The following is a 19,951-nucleotide window of genomic DNA, read 5'->3' as shown; positions in this document are numbered from 1 at the left end:
TACAACCCCTACAAACCGTTTCCTCAGGGGTTCTTTATACTCCAGTCAAGGGCTTAAAACCAAAGCACGTGAGTTCTCATTGTCATGCCTCCCGCTTCCTTCTTTGTCCTGTGGTATCTTGGTCTTTGCCGTCAAAAGTCGTGCATCGCCGAAAATCACGGCATGCTAAACACAAAACTCCATATACACTCCTGTGTCCTCTAGCCATTGCGTACGTAAGCGAAAGCGTGTATAATCTAATGCTGGTGGCTGTTAGTTGTATCTCTCGCTGTGGTCGAGCAGCCTTACCATGAACAGGGAAGTGAACAACGAAAAGAATCCGGTGGTGTCATTTCTAGAGCTAAAGCAAAGTGTCGGTCATTCAGTTCATGGCGTCAGATTGGTCACCGTTCTCTTGAGGTCGGTGGATAGTCGCAGTGCTTGCGCCGGTCGAGGGTTCCCCGTTCCCTGGATGCCCATGTCCAAGAGGTGCTGCGCTCGCTTGGCTAGTGGTATGCTGTGGTAATACGCCTTCTAGTATGTTGTTAATGCTGTTCTGAATAAAAACTGGCCCAGGCAATCCTGGTTCCTGTCGTGCGAGTGACAATGAAGGCAGGAAGCGGGCGAATGTCGGAAAGAATGGAGGGAGCTGACCTGTTGGGACACTAGGAGGTGGAGGCGGTACGGGAATAGCTTGTTGAAATCCGTGGTTCATAAGAGCGTTAGGATTTATCGTTCCGTTGCCGTTGGCCGGATTCTGTGCCTGGGCATCCACGACCATCTCACTGCCGTCCAGACCCTCGAAATCGTTGTCATCGTCAACCATCTCATCGTCGGCTCCATCTCCGGCAGTGGCTGTTGGCTGCATTACGGAAGTGCGTTGCCGTTGTCCGGGGTAGACTGCTGTTCGATTCCAGCTGTGCATGTCCCATAGTTCCTCGAATTGTGGTGAAGTGTTGAGGAAATCACGGAACTTGGACACCATAGTGCCGGAAAAGACACAAAACACATCTCGCTGGTGTTGAGTGAACTCTGTCATTAGGTCAGCAGCAGTAAACAAAAATTTACAATAAACATACCCGGGGGTGCTTGTCGACAGTATGGCTGGAAGTCGTCACGCTGGAAAGCGGCGACTCCAGTCAAACTCAAGTGGGTCAATCGAGGGCATGAGTTGAGCAACTTCATGATACTCTGTGAAATGTCAGTAATGGCAATCCTGGAAACAAGGGGTGACGAACCTTGAGGGTAAGGTTGACACAGTAGCTTAGATGGACACGCTCGAGACTCGAAGCGTAGTATTCATTGCCAACGAGCATGCCACTGGCATCTCGTCGTACTCTGGGGCGAAATGCGGCTTCTGCGAGATGGAAAACTGAGTCATCCGTGATGGAGCTACATTTCACTAGTCCAATACGCTTCAGCTTGGGCAACAGAGCAAGACGCTTCACACTCTCGTCTGTCAAGTTGACACAGCAGCCCAGATCGATGTATCGAATGCGGTTGCAGTTCTGGACTAATCTCTTGACACCTTCGTCGGTGATGTTGCCACAGTGACCCAGATGCACGTAATGCAGGTTCTTACCAAGCTTTGAGATAGCATTAACGGCTACATCAGTAATGTTTCGGCACTTGGCAAGAACAAGGTTGCGAAGGCGAGGTGCGACATCAATAATCTTCTGGACAGCAGCATCTGTCAAACGCACGCAGGATGTCAGGTCGAGAATGCGGAGATGTTCAAATAGTCGTCCATGGGGTAGAGTCAGGAAAGCATCGTCATCGATTAGTTCGCAGCTTGCTAGCCGTAGCTCTCGAAGACAGTTGCCCTTGACCATAAGAGAAGTTATAGGGCCGTTACCAATGCGATTGCACTGGTGGAGGTCGATCTCGAGGATGTTGGGACAGTTTTCGGCGAAGGCGTGGATAGCGTCGTCTTGGAGCTGGCTACATTCATTCAACTTCAGCTGCATTGAGTTAGCCAACATCCAAACATACAAAACTTCATCGTCAACTTACTCTCTTAATATAGCGACAGCTAGTTGCCAAGTTGATCATGCTCTCGTTGGAGACATTCTCGCAGCCAGAAATGTTGAGTCCTTGGAGGCGACTGCAGTTCTTGGCGATGGTGTTGATAGACTGCTCGGTAATGTTCTTGTCGTTGGAAATGTCGAGTGCCAGCAACGAGGTGCTATTCTCCACAAGGGCGATAAGTCCGGAATCGGTGAGGTTGCGACAATTCGTAAGTGTCAAACGTTCCACCCGACTACAGACTGCGAGCGGCATAACACTACCATCGCTGATTTTGTCAGCAAGGGCGGCGAGGTTGAGCCTCTTGATAAAGTCGCGATATCTGAAAGACGGCGTCTCGAGCTGCAGCGTTTGGCAAATGCTGCCGTGGTTCTTCCAGCTCGTACACGCTGGTCGATGCCAAAGTTGATCTACTGTGTTTCTAGCCCAGCGTTTGCAAACAAGCATGCAGTGGAACAGATCGGAGGTGGAACTCAATTTGGCAAACACGCTGATGAGGATCTCGTTTGGCAACCGATGGACGGGCGGTTGGCAAGCATCTTCGACCTGCATATCTTGAAAGTTGGGGACTCCGATGCTTGACTGGGAGTCATTGGCTCCAAGAAAGAAATCGGACTCTTCGTTATCGGCGGGCGCGGGGGAAGTTGACGAGGATGACGATCGAGAGTCTTCCTGCTCGTCGGCGGTTGCAGGACTCTGCCGAGAGGCAGGGCCAGCGGCAGCAGCGGCCATATTGTCGGTGTTGAGGGAGGAGCGCTTCAGATGGAAGTGCAAACACGATCAAAGAGGCGCTTTCAGGGTGGCTTTTTCGGTGTTTGGGCAGGATTCAGGCGGAGTTCAGGGATCACAAGGGTGATTCTTAAGCAGCGGTAGCGGTAGCGGCAGCGGATGACTGTTTATCGTAGGGACAGCAACAGCGGATATGTGCAGGCAAGCAGCGTGCAATCAGAGGATGCGTGGATAAGAATACAGGTCAAAAAGGTCCTTCTCGTACCCGAAAACCGTGTTTCGCGACTGCGATGAGGGTGATGATGTTTTGGCGCTGGGAGTTTGTTGGCTTTGCTTTGTTGGTAAGGTAAGGTAATAAGTTAAGGCAGGGCAGCCAAATGGGGTGGAGGTTTTTGGGTGCTGGGCTCCAGTCTTGCCAGTGCCAGGGTCAGGTTGGGCGCGGCTGCGGTACTTAAAAAGCAAGGAAGACAGCACTGATGACACAGCCAAATGATGAGGAAGCACAAGTATCCACGAGGAAGAGGGGATGGACCAGAGACATGGATCGAAGAGGCGTTTGTGTTTATTTTGCTGGTTTCAGCCGCGTCCCCTGTAAAAGTGCCGCTGTCGTGCGCTACGATGGCCCTTTTTTACAAGCGCTGAGCTTGAGACTGAACCCGATAGAGAATGGATTGGGTGAGCCCAGGCCAGTTGATCCCCCAGCCTAGAATCTGGATCTCCTCCTACGTCGTAGTCGGGCGGGATGTCCGTGGTGGGGTTTCTTTGGTATGGCAGGACTGGTTAGGTCAGGGGTTTGGGGTCTGCGGGTCTTTGTTTTGCTCTTGATCTTGGTCTTGGTCTTGTTCTTGTTGATGATGATAACGATGCGTGAGTTGGTGGAGTCTGGTTCAATGCGAGGAATGATTGATGTTTCAGTAAACCGCGTGCCTGGTTCACGCCTCAGTCAACATGTCTTTCTGGTCTGTCTGTCTATCTGTTGTTGCTGCGGGGAAGATGACTGACATGGGATCAGGTACATGAAGGAGGTGTGATCAATGTTCTGATTTGAGGTTCAAAGGTTGAAAGGACGAATCAATACCCGCCGTGCAGGTGGCTTGAGCCATTAATAGACTACGCGACGATAAATGGATATGAAGATGCAAGTAAACGCATATACTGTATCTGTGACAAGGATAGAAAATAATGCAGGTCTTTTCTGCTACGTTTGCATGATAGGAAGAGCGATTAGGTTCGTCAACGACTCCATCTTGATGATTGAGTTTCACATGACACAAAAGTCACGCTGATACACGTTTCAACTGGGAGTTATCACATAGAAGCTTGGAGCGAGGCGTTAGAGCTATTGTATTGGATAACTGTCCAAAGAATTCAGTATTTGACAACTGACACAGATCTTCTGACCATCCCACTCCCGTGATATCTCATCGCATTTGAAGCATCTCGATCCTCTGAAATCCAAGGTACAGGGTAAGACCCCTCACGATGGCATCGCTGACGTAGAGGGATTTGATCTTGGCGATGTATTTTGTGGGTCCCCGCAAGCATTGGATTTCCTCGGATTAGGTTTACCCGTATGTTCCGTATGGTATGGTACTCTTCCACGTACCTGAACTAGCAACTCAGACCATCACCAAGCTCATTTTCTTGGTGTAGTTGATTGAGGAGACTGTTATTTTAATTTGCTAGTCATTGGTCTGTTCGACATCACGTCGCGAGCGCCACGATGCTCCGTCCCTCAACTCTCCGCCCTGCGCTTCGCGCATCAGCCCACACAAGATGCGCCATCGCTCGAACAACCCGAAGGACTCTTTTCTCCCAGCGATCGAGCCGTCTGACCGATGACCTCGATGTTAACCAGCTCAATTCGAAGCGACGAGATTACGAACAGAATCGCACTGCTTTTCTAGCTGCTGGTGCCATTGCCGGCATTGTTTCCTTCGTCTACACAGCATGGAAGTTGAAGAAGGCCATTGAGGCCCAAGGGGAAAAAGAGAAGGCTGCTATCAAATGCGATACGGAAGTCCCGACAGAAATTTTCAAGACCGAGGCGGGCGAGAAGCGGAAAGTGGTTATTCACGATGAAGATGGAAATGAGGTTGTTCCTACAGGCAACAAGACCGTCAAATTGTTCCCTCGAAGGTTAGAAGTTGAGGATGCCGGAGCAGCAGGCGACGCCGCTGGCCCAATTGCTGCCGCTGTAACAGACAAGCATGGTACAGAGTTTACACTGGTTGGGCTGGGAACAAGGACAGTGACCTTCCTTGGCATCGAGGTGTATGTGGTGGGCTTCTATGTTGCTACCCAGGATATCGAGAAGCTCCAGCATTATCTGGTCAAGAAGATTAACCCTCTAGCCACAACACTGATTCCTTCTGAGAAGGAGGATCTGCGCAAGGCTCTCCAGGATCCTGTCGAGGGTGAAGAGACATGGAACTCGATTCTGAAGGACGCTGGATGCCGCTCAGCATTCCGCATCACCCCTGTTCGAGATACTGACTTCCCTCATATGCGCGACGGCCTTGTGAGGGCTGTTCAAGCTCGCTCATCACATAATCCGGAGTATAACGATGAGACATTTGGAAATGCCATGAGGCATTTCAAGATCTTGTTCCAACGAGGTCTTGTAGCAAAGAAGAACGAACTGCTTCTTATCCGAGATGCTGCTGGAAAGCTGACCATCACTTACACTGATGGCACTCGCAAGGAGTCTGTCAAGTCCACACTGGGAACTGTCGAGGATGAGCGACTTTCAAGGCTACTGTGGCTCAACTACCTCTCTGGTAAGAAGGTTGCGTCAGAGGAGGCCAGGAAGAACATCATCAACGGCGTCATGGAGTTTGTTGAAAGACCTGTTGGTACAGTTGCCACCCAGGTTTTGTGAGAGGGTCAAACCACAGCAAAAGGATGTACATTACGGAAATTAAGCCATGTATCACTAGGCACAAGCCAGCAAGTCATTGTAAAGGGTCATGAATTCAACTCATCTGGGTCATCCACCCATCTTGTAATACCGTCTAATCTTCAGGTGCAACCGATATCTATATGCCGCATACGGTCTACAAAAACATGCCTAGAGCTTGGAACTATGAAGCATCATGTGCCCTTAGCTCAACGTGTCCGACATTTGTTTTGATGTTTCTTACGCCTTCAGGGCACCGGCCTCCTTGAGCAGGGAAGCAAGCTTTCCACCGGACTTTAAGCTCTGAACGTCAGAGTTGCCGCCAATGTGCTGCTGCTTGATGTAGACATTGGGAACAGTGCGCTGGCCAGAGATTTGCTCAAGAGCGTCCTGGAGGGCAGAACCGTCGGCTACAAGGCGTTAGAGACTGCTATTCGATACGACGGTTGAGAACTGTAAAACTTACAAACTTCGTCAAGCTCGAGAAGCTCGTACTCAGCGTTGAGCTCATCCAGCGTCTTCTTGGTCTGCTTGCAGTAAGGGCAGTAAGACTTGGAGAAGACAACTACGAGGGGTCATTAGCAGGGGTCCCAGCGCGGGGCACAAAACAGAGATAACGTACCAACAGAGTTGTTGTCGATGAGCTGCTGAACCTTGGTGGATGCTTGAGTCATTGTGCCTGGGCTTGTTGCGCGAGTGAAGAATGATCTAAAGAAATTCATAGAGAGCGAGATGGCTTTGATGTAGGGGAATGGAAAGTGGGGTGGAGGTATTTATTCTACGTCAGATAGAGGTTGATTTGGCTGTACTTGGCTGTAATGCTGGGCTGTGAAAGGCGAGTTTGCTTTGTCATGGGCGTTTGAGTGGAATTAATTCGGCGACCATGAAAAATGCGATGATGCAATGTGCTGGGTTTTCGGGATTAGGTAATCATGCTTTTTGGAATCATTGTGTTGAGGTGGTTCATTCATCATCGCCTCGGCTGTACTGCTGAATATTGGTGATATATTTGTCTTGAGTGTAATCACTTACAGACACAATAGAAATAGGACGTGATGATTCCAGTTGGTGTTTAGACTTGTTCAGTCATCATCTTGTGTAAGTGCTTATGCTGCGTGAGCACAAGCAATTACCATTGAATCCCTGCATTTATAAGCCGAAAGATCACTCATCATGGAATACGCTAACAGTATCTGAACCCAAAAGAACTTTTAGGTGGTTTGATTTTTTTCGTTAGACGCTCTGATTATACTGAAGCTCTTGATAACCTATCAACTTGATGATAATTTGGGTAGGGTAAGTGAAGCCAATCGTGTAAACAGGTGCAGTCTAAAAATCTTTGAGTTGAAAGGGAGCCGAGTAATTGGACGTACCCTAAACTTATGTAAACTTATGCGAAGTTACTTAACCTTTCCATTGTTTAGGATCGAGACACCAAAGAACTGTAATGAGATTAAGTTCATTTCGGTCTGTACTTATTAGATCTTAAGCTTCTTTATAGGTAGTCTTGGGCTACAGCCTCCTCGAGCAATCAGAGTCTACGGTGGTCCATCGGTTCTACTAGTCATGATAACATCGTCAAACCTCCACTCAAGAGGGGCCGGAGCTTTAAGCAACAATCGTCTGACAACGGACCGTGACTTAGCTTACGGGTTTCTAACTCCAGTTCTTTTTGATCATTGGTTCTGACTTTGTATCAAATGATCTAAGACAGGTCTGAGGTGGCTCTGGATATACCCACCATGAAAACACTGACAAACTTCATGATGTAGCCTAATACCTGACTTAGATTTGCTTTTTTCCAGCAACTTTTTCCCAACAAGATGTCAAAGGTTTACGATAATGGCTTGAACACAAATGATGCTGTTTTCATCGTAAAAGTTCCAGTTATTGGTTTTCAATATACTCAGATATCTGCATATAGCTTCAAAGTTGGAGTTCAAGAGACATCCTACAACATCAACTCTTAGCGCCTGGAGACCCCTTAATTACCTACCATATCCCGCTAGAACAGTCTGACACATTCCCCCAGGTTTCAATTGCCAATTGTCAGGCCATGAACCTGGAAGAGGCGTTGTCATTTCCCCGTGCGGCTCTTGGCTGAGATTAAACCAGCGGAGGGGTCCAGATCATCAAAATTTAGAAACCCAAATCTGGCCTCTCTCCCTTTTGTGAGACTTGCTAGACTTTTTTTCCTCACCATCCATCATCAACTGCGACACAAGCACAGGCGCAACGACGCACAAGCTAAAGAAACCAAAATCTACAGCGCATATTTCTTGCATTCGATTTGTTTCTTGGGGCGACTCTTGTACATGTACTTTGCTGTACTCCGCCCCCATCTCCACCAATCGCCGCTCTCACGTCTGCAGTTTTCAGGTATCCCCTAAGCTGCCCGGTTTCTTGCATTGCATCGCCCCCCGTCATCATCAACTCACAATCGGTACCGGTACCTACGCTTGGCTGCAAGAAGGAACAGAAGAAGAGAGAGACGCTGTTAATCTGGGCTGCACCGACGCCTAAGCCCCTCACCAGTGGCACCGCAAATAGAGCCCAGCCCGATACACCCGTTTGCCCAGTCTCGCCTTGTATCACCAGAGTCACTTGATCTGACCTCCCCCACTACCAACTCGCCTCGTCGCGCAAAGACGAGACAGGTTAGATACATACCTTTTAGCCTCTGTCGCTCGCTGTCGACTATCACTAGGAAGACCCTGGCCCAAGGGTTGATCGTCGCCTTCTGCTGCCATTTGCAAGCCTCGCAAGCTTCTTGTTCGTCGTGCAGCGTAGCCCACCTGGCTCTGTCCTGCTGCTTGCTCATCGCTCCACATCAGCCCACGGGTCGATCACAAGAGAACCACCAGTACCAGTCGCTCAGCTTCATCGCCGACCGCCCTGTCTTTTTGACCTCCTCCTGTTCGGACCTTGGTTTGGGTCAATTGCTGCAACCCGTATTCCCATTTGCCTCTAGGGTGTCCTTTTTTGGACCACCTTAGAAAACGTCGAACAAGGTGGATTCCGCCCAAGAAATCGTGGCATCTCCCGGTGCCTTACAAAACGTCACGTCCTACCTCAACGGGGCGCTGGCTAACCTCTCGTCTGCTTTTCAAGATTCGAGCGGATACATATCTGACACTCTCGGCGTACCTCCTACCGTTGTCTACAGCAGCCTCGCTGTCCTGCTTGCCGTCCCATTAACAATGTCGAGATACGGCTGGTCCATCGGCCGCGAACAGATTTCGCCCTACAGTTCTATGCCCAGCGGCGTCCCCGCTGTCACCGACGACGATTTTAGCTACATCACATCTCAAGATCTTGATGGCGTCACTGAGGAACGATACTATCCCAGATCTCACTCGACTGCACCCCCACCAGCTCCAGAAGACGATGTCCTCCTTATCAAGAATCGCGGCATCACATATCCCGCTCACTTTCCCGCATATGCGATTGGAGATGGAAAGTTGCGGGTGATAGACGTCAAGGACCGTGTTGGTCTGATGATGGAACTTCCTGAGCGAGGAACATCACGCATCAAGCTTCTCTACAAGGGAAAGCAACTCAAGGATCCCATGGCGCCAGTACGAGACTATGGTGTCAAGAACAACAGCGAATTGATGGCGGTCATGCCCGAGATTAATGATGTCAGCAGTGGCTCAGAAGAGGAGATGGTGATTGTCGATGCTCCTAGAGAAGACAGGAAGACTCGCCGCCGCAAGAAGAAGCGCGATAAGAAGAAGGGCATCACCAGTGATGGTGACTCCTTGTCAGGCAGCCCTCGAGACAGCGCTTCTACTTTCGACCACCCCAGATCACCTCCAGCACCACCCACATCGTCGGGCGCAACCAGCGGACCCATGAAGGTTCTCGATGATCTTGCCGTTGAGTACCAAATTAAGTGGCTGCCTTTGTGCTCCGATTACATTGCGTCGCCACCTTCAGACCCCAAGAAGCGAGAGGAAGATCACCGAAAACTTTCCGAGAGCATCATGATGCACATTATGTTGAAACTGGACGGCGTCGAGGCTGAAGGCATGCCCGAAGTCAGAGCGCGAAGGAAGGAATTGGTGAGACAGGTCCAAAAGACATTGAAGGATCTTGATATTGCAAAGGAATCTTAAGCCCACGGTTACGCGATGGCGTTGATGTTGAGTGGAAAAGATTGTCTGGTTTGAGTGCAGGCGTTACAGGGAATAATCCATTATTCGACTACCTTACCATTGCTCTTGATATAGAACAAGCTGTACAATAGATTCAAGCGTTGCCTTGACCATGATGACCACCATAGACAGCATTGAGCAAATTGGCACATTTAATTTGGAATATTGAGTATCACCATGTGCATAGATCCCTGTCATGACTTATGATGTAAACCCCCAATGATCGTGCCAGTGTCATGTCTTGGAACAGCCCGATCTCTATCATCACGTGCGAACCATTCTACGAACCGACGCCCAAAAACTGCATGATTTCCAGTGGGCGAGCCGGCAATTCCTCGGCTCAATCCGCTAGGGCTAACAGACCTAAGCGGGAAGGAGTCGCTCGTGGTGAAAGGTTGCCTTTGCCCCAATAGGCTAGCGCGGTTTGCTCAGAAGGCACAACGAGCCCTCAAGCGGTCCTTGGATTTTTCGCCCGTCAATCACTATCGCGACCACTTGCACCCAACATTCGAGGGACGACTAACCCCAGCAGCACAGCAAAATAACAAATCTTCGCCGACCGGTTTGAGGATTTGAGCTGCCCTTCTTTCCTTTTCTTTAATTCCCCCCCAGAAAAGACGGTTACGATGTCGAGCTTCGAGCAAGTTGTGAGTACCGACTGAAACAACATCCATTCACAATTCATATTGTGACTTGAGGCAAAAGACGAGCTGCGGGCAGCTGGGAAGCATTGGGCATGGGATTGGGGATGCTTTGGGATCTCAGTCATCAGCGTCTGCTGGTGCTGTGAACGCCGCTCGTCGTTTGCTTCACATGGAAATATTGGTCTTGAAGATGCATTTCGCTGACCGTTGTGTGCGTTTAACAGGTCGTCATCGATGGCAAGGGCCACCTCCTTGGCCGACTCGCCTCCATTGTCGCCAAGCAGCTCCTGAGCGGCCAGAAGATTGTTATTGTCCGCTGTGAGGCTCTTAACATCTCTGGCGAGTTCTTCCGTGCGAAGCGTATGTACACCCCACGACACCACTCCGATCTGTGGCCGAGCATCGTCAACACCAAAACGATGCCACTCCTAGGAACACCAAGCTGATTATACCAACAGTCAAGTACCACGCCCACCTCCGAAAGATCACCCGTTACAACCCCACTCGCGGTGGTGAGTCGAAACCGTACCTACACACTTGACCACAGTCATTGACTCGATACAGGTCCCTTCCACTTCCGCGCTCCCTCCCGAATTTTCTACAAGGCTGTCCGTGGCATGATCCCCCACAAGACCGCCCGTGGTGCCGCTGCTCTCGAGCGCCTCAAGGTCTTCGAGGGTGTCCCCCCTCCCTACGACAAGACCAAGAAGGTCGTCGTTCCCCAGGCTCTCCGTGTTCTCCGTCTCCAGCCCGGCCGCAAGTTCTGCACTGTCGGTCGTCTGTCCAGCGAGGTTGGCTGGAAGTACGAGGACGTCGTTGCTCGGTATGTTTTGGTGTGCTGTGTGTGAATTGAACATGACTAACTCTACCCAGATTGGAGGAGCGAAGAAAGGCCAAGGGCGCTGCTTTCTACGAGCGCAAGAAGATCGCTGCCCGACAACTGGCTGATGCGAAGAAGAACGCTTCTGTCAAGGAGGAGACCGCAAAGGCCCTTGCCAACTACGGCTACTAAGCTGGCCAAATCCCTCGACATGGGATCTTGCCGGTCTAGGTAAACTTGGCAACGTCTATCATTTCTCGTGCGTTTCATTAGAATGGCGCGGCGGTTCAACAAAGGGATTTACTTGATTTGCTGAGTGATGGCAAGGGTGGCTCGAGGAGTAGATGTCGATTCCCCCCAAAAAGAATGTTCTAAATGAAAAAAAGTCCCTCCCCGATCGTCGAACCACACTTGCACTGCCCTCACAAGAAGGAATTAAAGCACAAGAGACCGACAATCAACAACACCATGATGATGACTGAGACTTTGTGTGTGGAGACTCTTTCGACCCTTGGGCTCTGTGATGAGGTTTCGATGATTGAATAGGGATGTTTTTTTCGTTAATGGGCGTTTGAAGGGTTCTGGAACTTGGTGTCTTTCTCCCGTTGATTATCCAAGGACGCCAGAGTTCGGCGGACGGGTTTTATGAGTGATGGCGATTTGGAGGTGATCTTGTTACGCTTCCCAAACGGGGACAGGGTCTCGCATTTGCACAATAGGAGTAGAAAAGGAAAGGCTCTTGTTTGATCAATTCGTTTTACATGTGAATGTGTATTTGAAGTTGACGTCAGTGTCCTGTGCTTCATGTCATTGTGTAAACTGATAATGTACACCGATAACTTTGTTCGCTCATGCGGACAAATTAGAACTCTTGTGGTAGGTCATATCGGCCGTAGGAATAGCGCCTGGTAGGTACTTTCAGCCCAGCAGTTCTGACAGCTTGCTAATATACAATTGTCCCTGTAACTCAACAACCATTATATGAGACCAGGAACGGTATGACATACTGCATATTTTTTCAGACATATTCGCATCTTGAATAAGATAATATAAGTAAAACAATACCTAGGATGAGCATATAAAAAACATTCAAAGATCTTCTAAGCTGCTTTTTACATACACTTCCATCAACGTGTATGGTATGAATAGTGGTGACTCTGAGGGGTGTCATGTGCTGATAAGATAAGCATTTTGTGAGGTGTCCTGAACAGCACCTCAATCCATAAGGTACACCCAGCTACACATAGCCTTTTACTGCCAGCTCACACTCCCAACCGGTCGCTCTTTTTAACAATCCACGTTCACAAAAACCCATAATAAGGCATTTCGCAAAGAAAACAAAACAAAAAATCACCGCCACAATGTCGGACCTCACACATTTCGATCTCCTCCCCCTCCAGATGGACCCTCAATCCAAGGCCATTAGCTCTCAACAACCATCGCGCACACTCAACGCCGAGCTCGAAGCCCTCAACACCCTCCACCGCTCTCTCCTCAACGTCGATTCACCCACAGGCGCACCCCCTCCCCCCGTGCCCGTCAACCCCAAGCGCACCGCTCAAGTGACCAAGCTTCGCGACTCTGGCAACGCCGAGTACCGCAAGGGCAAATACCCCGACGCGATCAAGTACTACACCCTCGGCTTCCAAATGGCCATGCAGCGACCCATGTGGGAGCCCTCTCAGCTGGTGCGAGAAGAGATCAGCGGAATTCTGGCGAACCGAGCGCAGGCGCACATGGCAATGCAGAACTGGGCTGAAGGCGCTGTGGATGCTCATGCGAGTGTCGAGGCGCGCTGGGTAGGAAATGCAAAGGCTTGGTGGAGAAGGGGAAGGTGCTTAGCTGAGATGGGAAGACTGGAGGAGGCGAGGGATTGGGTCAGGAGAGGACTTGAGGTTGAGGGTGAAGAAGGAGAGTTGGTGCAGTTGTTGAAGGATCTCGAGGAGAGGATTGAGAAGCAGGAGGCATGAATGGCCTGAGCTGTTGATTACGATTTGAGTTTGAGGCGGCTTGAGATGAAGAGGGGTGGGATTGAGTTGTCAGTTCACCCGAGACATGAGTTGACTACGAGACCTGGGGCCAAGATGGAATGGGTCGCAGTTAGAGATGCCAGCAACACTGGCATGTGGAATGTCTTTTACATCAAGGGAATGCTTTGCTCAGTAATGGTTGCTATAGGAGTTTTGTTAATATCACTGCAAACACGTTTCATGGACTCACAAAACCCCGAGGTTCATTTGGCCAAGTCTTTTGTTCCCATACCATCCCATTACTTCACAACAGAAACATAGTCACAATAATGAGTTGGCGACTCGTCGGCATTTACTATAGCTCGTGTGAAAAACATGGCATCACAAATGCATCCAATGTAATCATACACTTCCAATTCCTCCGCGCCGTACTCGCTGCGCCCGGGAAACGATATAAGGCAAAAAGCGAAACAGCTCCCTTTATTCGTGCCCTGATGATCACTTTCCTCCATGCGTTGCTTGCCATTCCTGCGTATCTTGACCAATGAATTTCCATCGCAGCATACCATTAGAGTAAAAAGCAGAATAAAGAGACATAAAGAAAAGAAGGAGAAGAAAATGAAGTCCACAAGAGCTGATCGTAGTCCAGATTCTTCCCACATGCCGTGTGTATTCGTGAAAAAAGAGCCGTGGGTTGATGGGCTTCGCGAGTATAATTAGGGGGGGATGAGGCTGAGTTTGAGGCTCGCATTTCCATCCAATTTCCCCCTGAGGTTGATCATGGCGCAGTGTTTCATTCCTTTGCGGAAAAAGTGATAGAACCAAGGCGTTGCTGAGGAAATCAAGACCAGAAAGACCAGATGATTTATATCGATAATAAAAAATAAAAGAAGAATTCTCGTTTGCGTGTGGGGGTATCTTATTCGCAAGACATTTTGCTTTGTTTGTTGGGTTTGGTGGGTTGTTTCTTCTTCTTTTTTCTGGGTCTACTCCTTTTCGCTGAGCTTCTCGTTGAGGCTCTGGCCACGAGGTCGCATGACAGCGTCTTGGCCGCTCATTCTTCGGTCGAGAGCGCGCTCGAGCTTAGCACCGAGGGCGAGCTTGCTCATGGTGTCTGTCTTCTCGTCGGTGAGGGTGACGCGCTGGGAGGAGAGAGCCTTGTTCTCCATGCGGTCGAGGCCGGTAGCGATGTCGCGGATCTCGGCGTGAGCAGAGTCGGTTGTCCCGACGGTGGGAGACAGCGAAGGAGCCATGCTGTAGGTGCTGAAGCGGACCGAGTTGCGGTTCTTGGAGGTAGAGTCAGCGGGTTGGTCCTTTTCCTTGGTGGCTTGACGGTTGTGGTTGGGCTGGGTGTGAGCGTGCGACGAGACCCACGGCTTAGCCATGATGGGAGATGGATGAGGTTGAAGTAGTTTTCAGAGGAAAAGAGACGAGACGACGGACGAGGAATAAGAATGCTGGGCTGAGGGACGTGTGAGGCGACAGGGGAATGTATCAAGGTGGAAGTGATGTGCACTGCGAACAAAGACGGATGACGAGCAAAGTAGTATGGGCTGAACCAAGCGGCCGGAGAGGCAGAGATGTCACATTTCAGTTGAAAGACAAGACAAGCCTGACAAAGTGAGTGGTGACAAGACGAGAGCATCCGCATCCGCATCTGCATCCGCATCCATTCTCTCTACTCATCCGGCCCGTTCGTCCCCATCACTCATCACTCTCAAAGTGGGCAGACACCAAACTAGAGGCGGAACTAGACGGGACAAGTCCCAAGCCTTTGAACAGGGGGGGACAAAGGGACTGTGGTGTAATCCATACGCAATAGAGAGATAGACAGAAGGAAAAGAAGATCCGAGCGGTCATAACATACCGAAGGGGCCATGATGGGCCGGGAAGAGTCCAAGGAGGCAGGCATGGTGATGTTTGATGCGACGGTGGGTTGCGGGTACTATAGGTGATATATGAAACCGCGTAAGAGGGGATGAGGTTTCGAAGAAGAGGAGAAGAGAGACGAAGCCAGAGAGAGAGAGACCGAGAGAGGATGAGAAAGTGGGCTGGCTAGACGTAATAGTTGATAGGTAGTCAAAGACGGGACGGAGCTACTATATGTATGGTAAAGGCAACCAAGTTAATTTAAATTGACTGCGCTTTGTCGTCGATTATATTAGCGTCCGTGTCTCTTTTCCTCTCTTGACGACTCTTCGTTTTTTTTTACCTTTCAAAAGGGTCAAAAATTGAGAAAAGAAGAAACAGATTATGAAAGGGACAATCAAGATGGAGACAGATCTAAAAAAGAGAGGGAAAAAAAGGGCAAGGGGGAGGGACCAGAGGGGAGAAGAGAGGAGATTTGGAGATTAAAGCAGAAAAGAGGTACAGGCACCACAAGGTCCAGGCACAAGTCTCAGCGGCTGCTGGAGGGGGGAGGCTTACAGGGGGTGTGGTACCCGAGGTACCTTACAAGAACGCTAGGGAATTGGATGTTGGTTTTTTTAGGCGGTTGGATCTCCCCTTTAGAGGGGGCCTAGACTGCACTGGACGAAAGTGAAATAAATATGGCATGATGATGAAGAATCGAATGAAAATGATGCAAAAAACACAGACACTCTTTTCATTTTCATCTATTAGACTGCGATGGTAACTTGAAGCGCCGTTTCAAAACATCCAAGGATCAGGCCACGGACGATGGAGTCACTGAAGAAACTGCCCCTGGAACCGGTCCCGCCCTGTAAAACACAAGGGTCGAATGGAGTCGTACAGAATACCCCAGGCCCAACCCTCCACCTGAAATCTCATGTATGGTCTGCATTTGAACTCGTGGCCACCAGGTTAATGTTTCCCTGGGCCTCAGGGGAGGGGGGGGGGGGGGGGTCGTAAAATGCTACGTGAGGTAAAACACCAAAGAGAATAGGTAGGTAACTCACGGAAATCTGGACAATCTTGCACTGGAATGTGTTGATCTAGATGCATCCATCACAGACGCCAGCTCACGTGGAAGCCACGCGATGGGATTGGATGACGATGACGAGTGGCTTGGAGGTTGTCGATGCCTTCAGAGAGATAATCAAGCCTGGTTCGTCATTTCCACATGGGAAGGGGAAGGGATGGGATGGGCGATGTCGATCATACATACATACATATCACACGTGGTTTTGTTGGATTACGACTGTGACATTTGGGAGGGTGGTATTCACTGACGATAGCACATCTCGTATTGCTGTAGCCTGCTGCCTGGCAGCCCATTCCGATATCACACGCCAGAATATGCATCTCGAGCAGTCGTCACAGTTGTACTGTCAGACTTAATCTTCACTGCCCCTTGCAAAGAAAGTTTGTCGGTTCGAGATCCGAGGACTTACGTTAGTCTACCAAGTTGAAGATTTGAGATCCAGATTCATCTCGGTCGGTCTGAGGCGTGGTCGGAGGTGCCGTTGACTAAGTTAGATGAATGGCACTTGTTTAGGACGGGATGGTAGTAGGACTCTTGATTGATTGATGTGGCGTTGACTATTTTGGTGTTGACATTCATTATCCATGCATCATAATCGGGTGGATATGAGTGACGATGCTTCAAGACGGAGGAATTGAACACGGCGATCATAGCTGAATGAAGTATCTTATCGACATGTCTTGAGAAGCCAAAGTCATAAAGACCGACGATTCCGACTTAATTATCTAGGTATTGATAGCCAGGCCTCAAATACCAACTCAATCTAGTATCGCCAGACCCGTCGACTCATGTTTCAGCCCAAAACCCAAAAAGACTTTTGCAGATCATCATCAACCCTTGTCTCGCCTCGTGTCGTCTCAGTCCAGTTCTTCACCAGGAACGATAAAAAACGGTGCATGACGGACGGGAACCGGATGCTTCTTTCGCACGTGGCCTTTGGCTCTTCCGAGGGGGCAGGGCAGGGCCATTCTATTCTGGACAAAAAGAGCCGATAGCTTCCCCTCGCTTGGACGCATCTCGGGCCGCAGGGTGGGCTGATCTGGGCATGGCTGTGGCTTGGCCTGAAAGTTTATTCGACTTTGTGTGAGCGGAGCTGAGATTGCTTTGAGATTGGGACAGTAAGAGATGGATATCTGACTTCATCATGATGTGATTGATGCTACAGTTAAGAATATAGATAGATAGATAGATAGATAGATAGATAGATTGCGATAAAAAGAGTGAATCCCACGTCTATTGTAATAAGCTGTCAGGACTGGAACACGACGCTCTGCTGATACAGAAACGCAAAACAATGACACTCAACCACCAGATGCACACAAATACCAATACCAGTATCAACAACCACTCATCGCTTACTCTTGTGTCTCTTCTTGCTCGACTTGGCCTTGCTCGACGTGTACTCCATCCCAACTTTATATCCCGAGCTTGCGGAACTCGACTTTGACGTCGACGGCGACGGCGTAGACTCTTCCCCGGACGCAGGAAGCGAAAAGGCTGATCCGCGACGATGAGATTTGGTGGCGCTGCTGTACCCGAACTTGCGCGACGCTGACCCCTTGCGGATCTCAGAAAAGGTCATCTCAGGCGAAGCATCACTGCTCGAGCCTGAATGTGTCAGTTCTATACTCACTCACGAATCACATATTGGCCAGGGGAGGGAGACTTACCGTACTGAACACACTTGCTGCAACAGCCGTGATCACAAGTTGTCTCAACTGACTCGACCGAGAAGGACTCGGGGTTCATGGTCATTCTGCTCATGGGCATCGTGCACCACCCTTGAGTGTTTGGACCCTGCTGGCACGAGCAGCACGTCCAGCTTCCGCCTTTGCTCTTGAACTCGCAGTTCTGGAGCGGGCAGTCGGATGTCGTGGGCTGGGCTGCCGCGAACGATATGTTGCTGCACGGCGTCTCATAGCCCGTCTCGAGATCGATGAGCGCCGACGGGCAGTAGTGCCAGTTGATGGATGAGTGGGCGCAGGGATGGTGTCGAGGATGTCCGTGACACATTGTGACTGTCTTTTGTTCCTGAGAATAGAAGCACTTGGTCTGGGGATTTCCCCCTGGTCTGATAGCTTCATCTTGGGGCCTATTTATACGCCAACGGACCAGACTGACTAGACAGATCGACCTCTTTGGAACCGCAGGCCTAGTTCCTCCCCATCAGCGAAGCAATTCTCATACTCAGAGACCAAGAGATGCACATCTCGAGTCCATCCATACAATTTTCACGCTCTGGGTTGAGGCGTCTGCAGCAGCGCCAGCCCCATCGATCGTGTCCTCGAGTGCAGCATCATCGGGAGTGTGCGTTGCATTTCCATGATCAAGTCTCCGATGAGGCAGAGACATGAAAAATTTCATGGCCCAATGTCTCGGGGTGTGGTCTGATGGGGTCTTGTGTAACGGGGCTCGAGGCCATTTATAGGACGCCACAGGTAGAAGCCTGGTGACGAGGCTGTCGTAGAGGGGAATAGTGTGATCGTACAGCATTGAGATTGTGAGATCGATGGTGATGAGATGTGATAAACCCGGTACTCGGGCTTTACGATTACTGATCTGGTGTGGATGAGAGTGACGACGGCATTGGTGTAAGAGCACGATGGTCGAGTGTGCCAGATATCTATTGGTAATAGATGAGGCTGGTCTGGCTGGGAGACCTTGGCACCAAGTACTCGGTCGACGGGGGAGCACATTCACACCTACAACCCATACAAAGGCACAGGATCTTGTGTTTCTACCAACCTAGCGCGATCGAGGCATCCCACCCGTCCCTGTTCACATCTCGATTTAGACCCCTGGTGGTCTAATGCAGGCAGACATGATCTGGTGAAACAGAACATGTCAGCCTCGGGAGGACTTGACGAGAAGCCAATGGTCACGAGGCAAGTCTCCGCGTTGATGCGGATATGAACTGATTTACTGGGATGATGCCTGTTGACTTGAGGATGGGAGCCAAAGGGGCATCGTGGAGGAGATCGTGATGTGAACATGACAGAAAGTCTCACTTGGGCGGAGCTATGAGAGCAGAGTGGTAAACGTGTTGACAACTATTCTCCAAAGAAAAGACCTTGCTCCGGAAACGACTCATGGTTCACCATCCCAAGGGTATCTTCCTCCTCGCATGACATACCAAGTTAGGAGAAATAATCTCGAGAGGCAATACACGACTTGCAGCAGATATGCTCGCACCGATACGTGCCCCCCTCGCCAATCATGACACAACTGCACCGCCCACCAACATTCCACGTCTTGCCGCACCAGCAGCAGTCCCAGGCCTGGTTCTTGGCCTCAAAGGGGCAGTCGGCGAGTGGACACTTGGGCAGCGTGTAGCCCGACGGCGGAGGGTATGGGATGGTCTGCTTGGTCGTGTTGCTGCAGGGGCGGCGGTGAGAGAGGCCGACTGGACAGTAACTTATGTGTGTTGAGACATGCTCGCATGCGAGACGGAAAGTGATTCGATGGCACATGATGCTTGAGTTTCTGTACGAGTTTTCGACTTGGACATGTAGCTGTTGACATTGCTGTGTTGTGATGGCGAACTCGTTCTCGCATCTCGCAGCAGAAGAAAAAGCTCAAGAGATCATGGGTTTTTATGTATCCCTAATATCTTCCAGCTTTTCCCGATCTATTTCTCAACCGGCTCTCCTTACCCTTTCATCAAGATGCCACCAACGCAACTCCAACCGCGATAGAACCCGAGGGCGGACATGGCTGCAAAATTTCAAAGGACTCATGAGTATCGGTGCCAGGGGGGCGGAGTTAGGAGCTCGGAACTATGTAT

The 19,951-nt window shown here is 50.1% G+C and overlaps 8 protein-coding genes across 8 annotated transcripts; 4 read left to right on the top strand and 4 right to left on the bottom strand.

The window, feature by feature from the left end:
• Nucleotides 1-361: 361 nt before the first annotated feature.
• Nucleotides 362-2,736, bottom strand: FPRO_11654 (uncharacterized protein; the record flags this gene model as incomplete). The annotated part of the gene is made up of 4 exons (XM_031221154.1): nt 362-1,011; nt 1,059-1,170; nt 1,218-1,940; nt 1,993-2,736. The coding sequence occupies 4 exons, from the start codon at nt 2,734-2,736 to the stop codon at nt 362-364; spliced, it is 2,229 nt and encodes a 742-aa protein (XP_031086741.1).
• A 1,720-nt stretch (nt 2,737-4,456) lies between these two features.
• FPRO_11653 (uncharacterized protein) lies at nt 4,457-5,614 on the top strand (the record flags this gene model as incomplete). The annotated part of the gene is made up of 1 exon (XM_031221153.1): nt 4,457-5,614. One exon carries the CDS (start codon nt 4,457-4,459, stop codon nt 5,612-5,614), a length of 1,158 nt encoding a protein of 385 aa, XP_031086740.1.
• A 258-nt stretch (nt 5,615-5,872) lies between these two features.
• On the bottom strand, nt 5,873-6,306 carry FPRO_11652 (putative glutaredoxin; the record flags this gene model as incomplete). Its single annotated transcript, XM_031221152.1, has 3 exons — nt 5,873-6,042; nt 6,099-6,197; nt 6,255-6,306. The coding sequence occupies 3 exons, from the start codon at nt 6,304-6,306 to the stop codon at nt 5,873-5,875; spliced, it is 321 nt and encodes a 106-aa protein (XP_031086739.1).
• Nucleotides 6,307-8,832: 2,526 nt separating this feature from the next.
• Nucleotides 8,833-9,750, top strand: FPRO_11651 (uncharacterized protein; the record flags this gene model as incomplete). The annotated part of the gene is made up of 1 exon (XM_031221151.1): nt 8,833-9,750. The coding sequence occupies one exon, from the start codon at nt 8,833-8,835 to the stop codon at nt 9,748-9,750; it is 918 nt and encodes a 305-aa protein (XP_031086738.1).
• Nucleotides 9,751-10,415: 665 nt separating this feature from the next.
• Nucleotides 10,416-11,445, top strand: FPRO_11650 (putative ribosomal protein l13a; the record flags this gene model as incomplete). Its single annotated transcript, XM_031221150.1, has 5 exons — nt 10,416-10,436; nt 10,658-10,793; nt 10,892-10,945; nt 10,998-11,256; nt 11,307-11,445. 5 exons carry the CDS (start codon nt 10,416-10,418, stop codon nt 11,443-11,445), a joined length of 609 nt encoding a protein of 202 aa, XP_031086737.1.
• Nucleotides 11,446-12,614: 1,169 nt separating this feature from the next.
• On the top strand, nt 12,615-13,223 carry FPRO_11649 (uncharacterized protein; the record flags this gene model as incomplete). The annotated part of the gene is made up of 1 exon (XM_031221149.1): nt 12,615-13,223. The coding sequence occupies one exon, from the start codon at nt 12,615-12,617 to the stop codon at nt 13,221-13,223; it is 609 nt and encodes a 202-aa protein (XP_031086736.1).
• A 986-nt stretch (nt 13,224-14,209) lies between these two features.
• Nucleotides 14,210-15,135, bottom strand: FPRO_11648 (uncharacterized protein; the record flags this gene model as incomplete). Its single annotated transcript, XM_031221147.1, has 2 exons — nt 14,210-14,509; nt 15,091-15,135. 2 exons carry the CDS (start codon nt 15,133-15,135, stop codon nt 14,210-14,212), a joined length of 345 nt encoding a protein of 114 aa, XP_031086735.1.
• Nucleotides 15,136-17,515: 2,380 nt separating this feature from the next.
• On the bottom strand, nt 17,516-18,180 carry FPRO_11647 (uncharacterized protein; the record flags this gene model as incomplete). Its single annotated transcript, XM_031221146.1, has 2 exons — nt 17,516-17,775; nt 17,838-18,180. 2 exons carry the CDS (start codon nt 18,178-18,180, stop codon nt 17,516-17,518), a joined length of 603 nt encoding a protein of 200 aa, XP_031086734.1.
• Between the last annotated feature and the right edge of the window lie 1,771 nt (nt 18,181-19,951).

The sequence above is a fragment of the Fusarium proliferatum genome (assembly GCF_900067095.1).
Source record: "Fusarium proliferatum ET1 genome assembly, contig: FPRO_scaffold010, whole genome shotgun sequence".
Lineage (NCBI taxonomy): Eukaryota > Fungi > Ascomycota > Sordariomycetes > Hypocreales > Nectriaceae > Fusarium > Fusarium proliferatum.
Note: the sequence above shows the minus strand (reverse complement) of the source record. Positions and strands in the feature narration are given on the sequence as shown.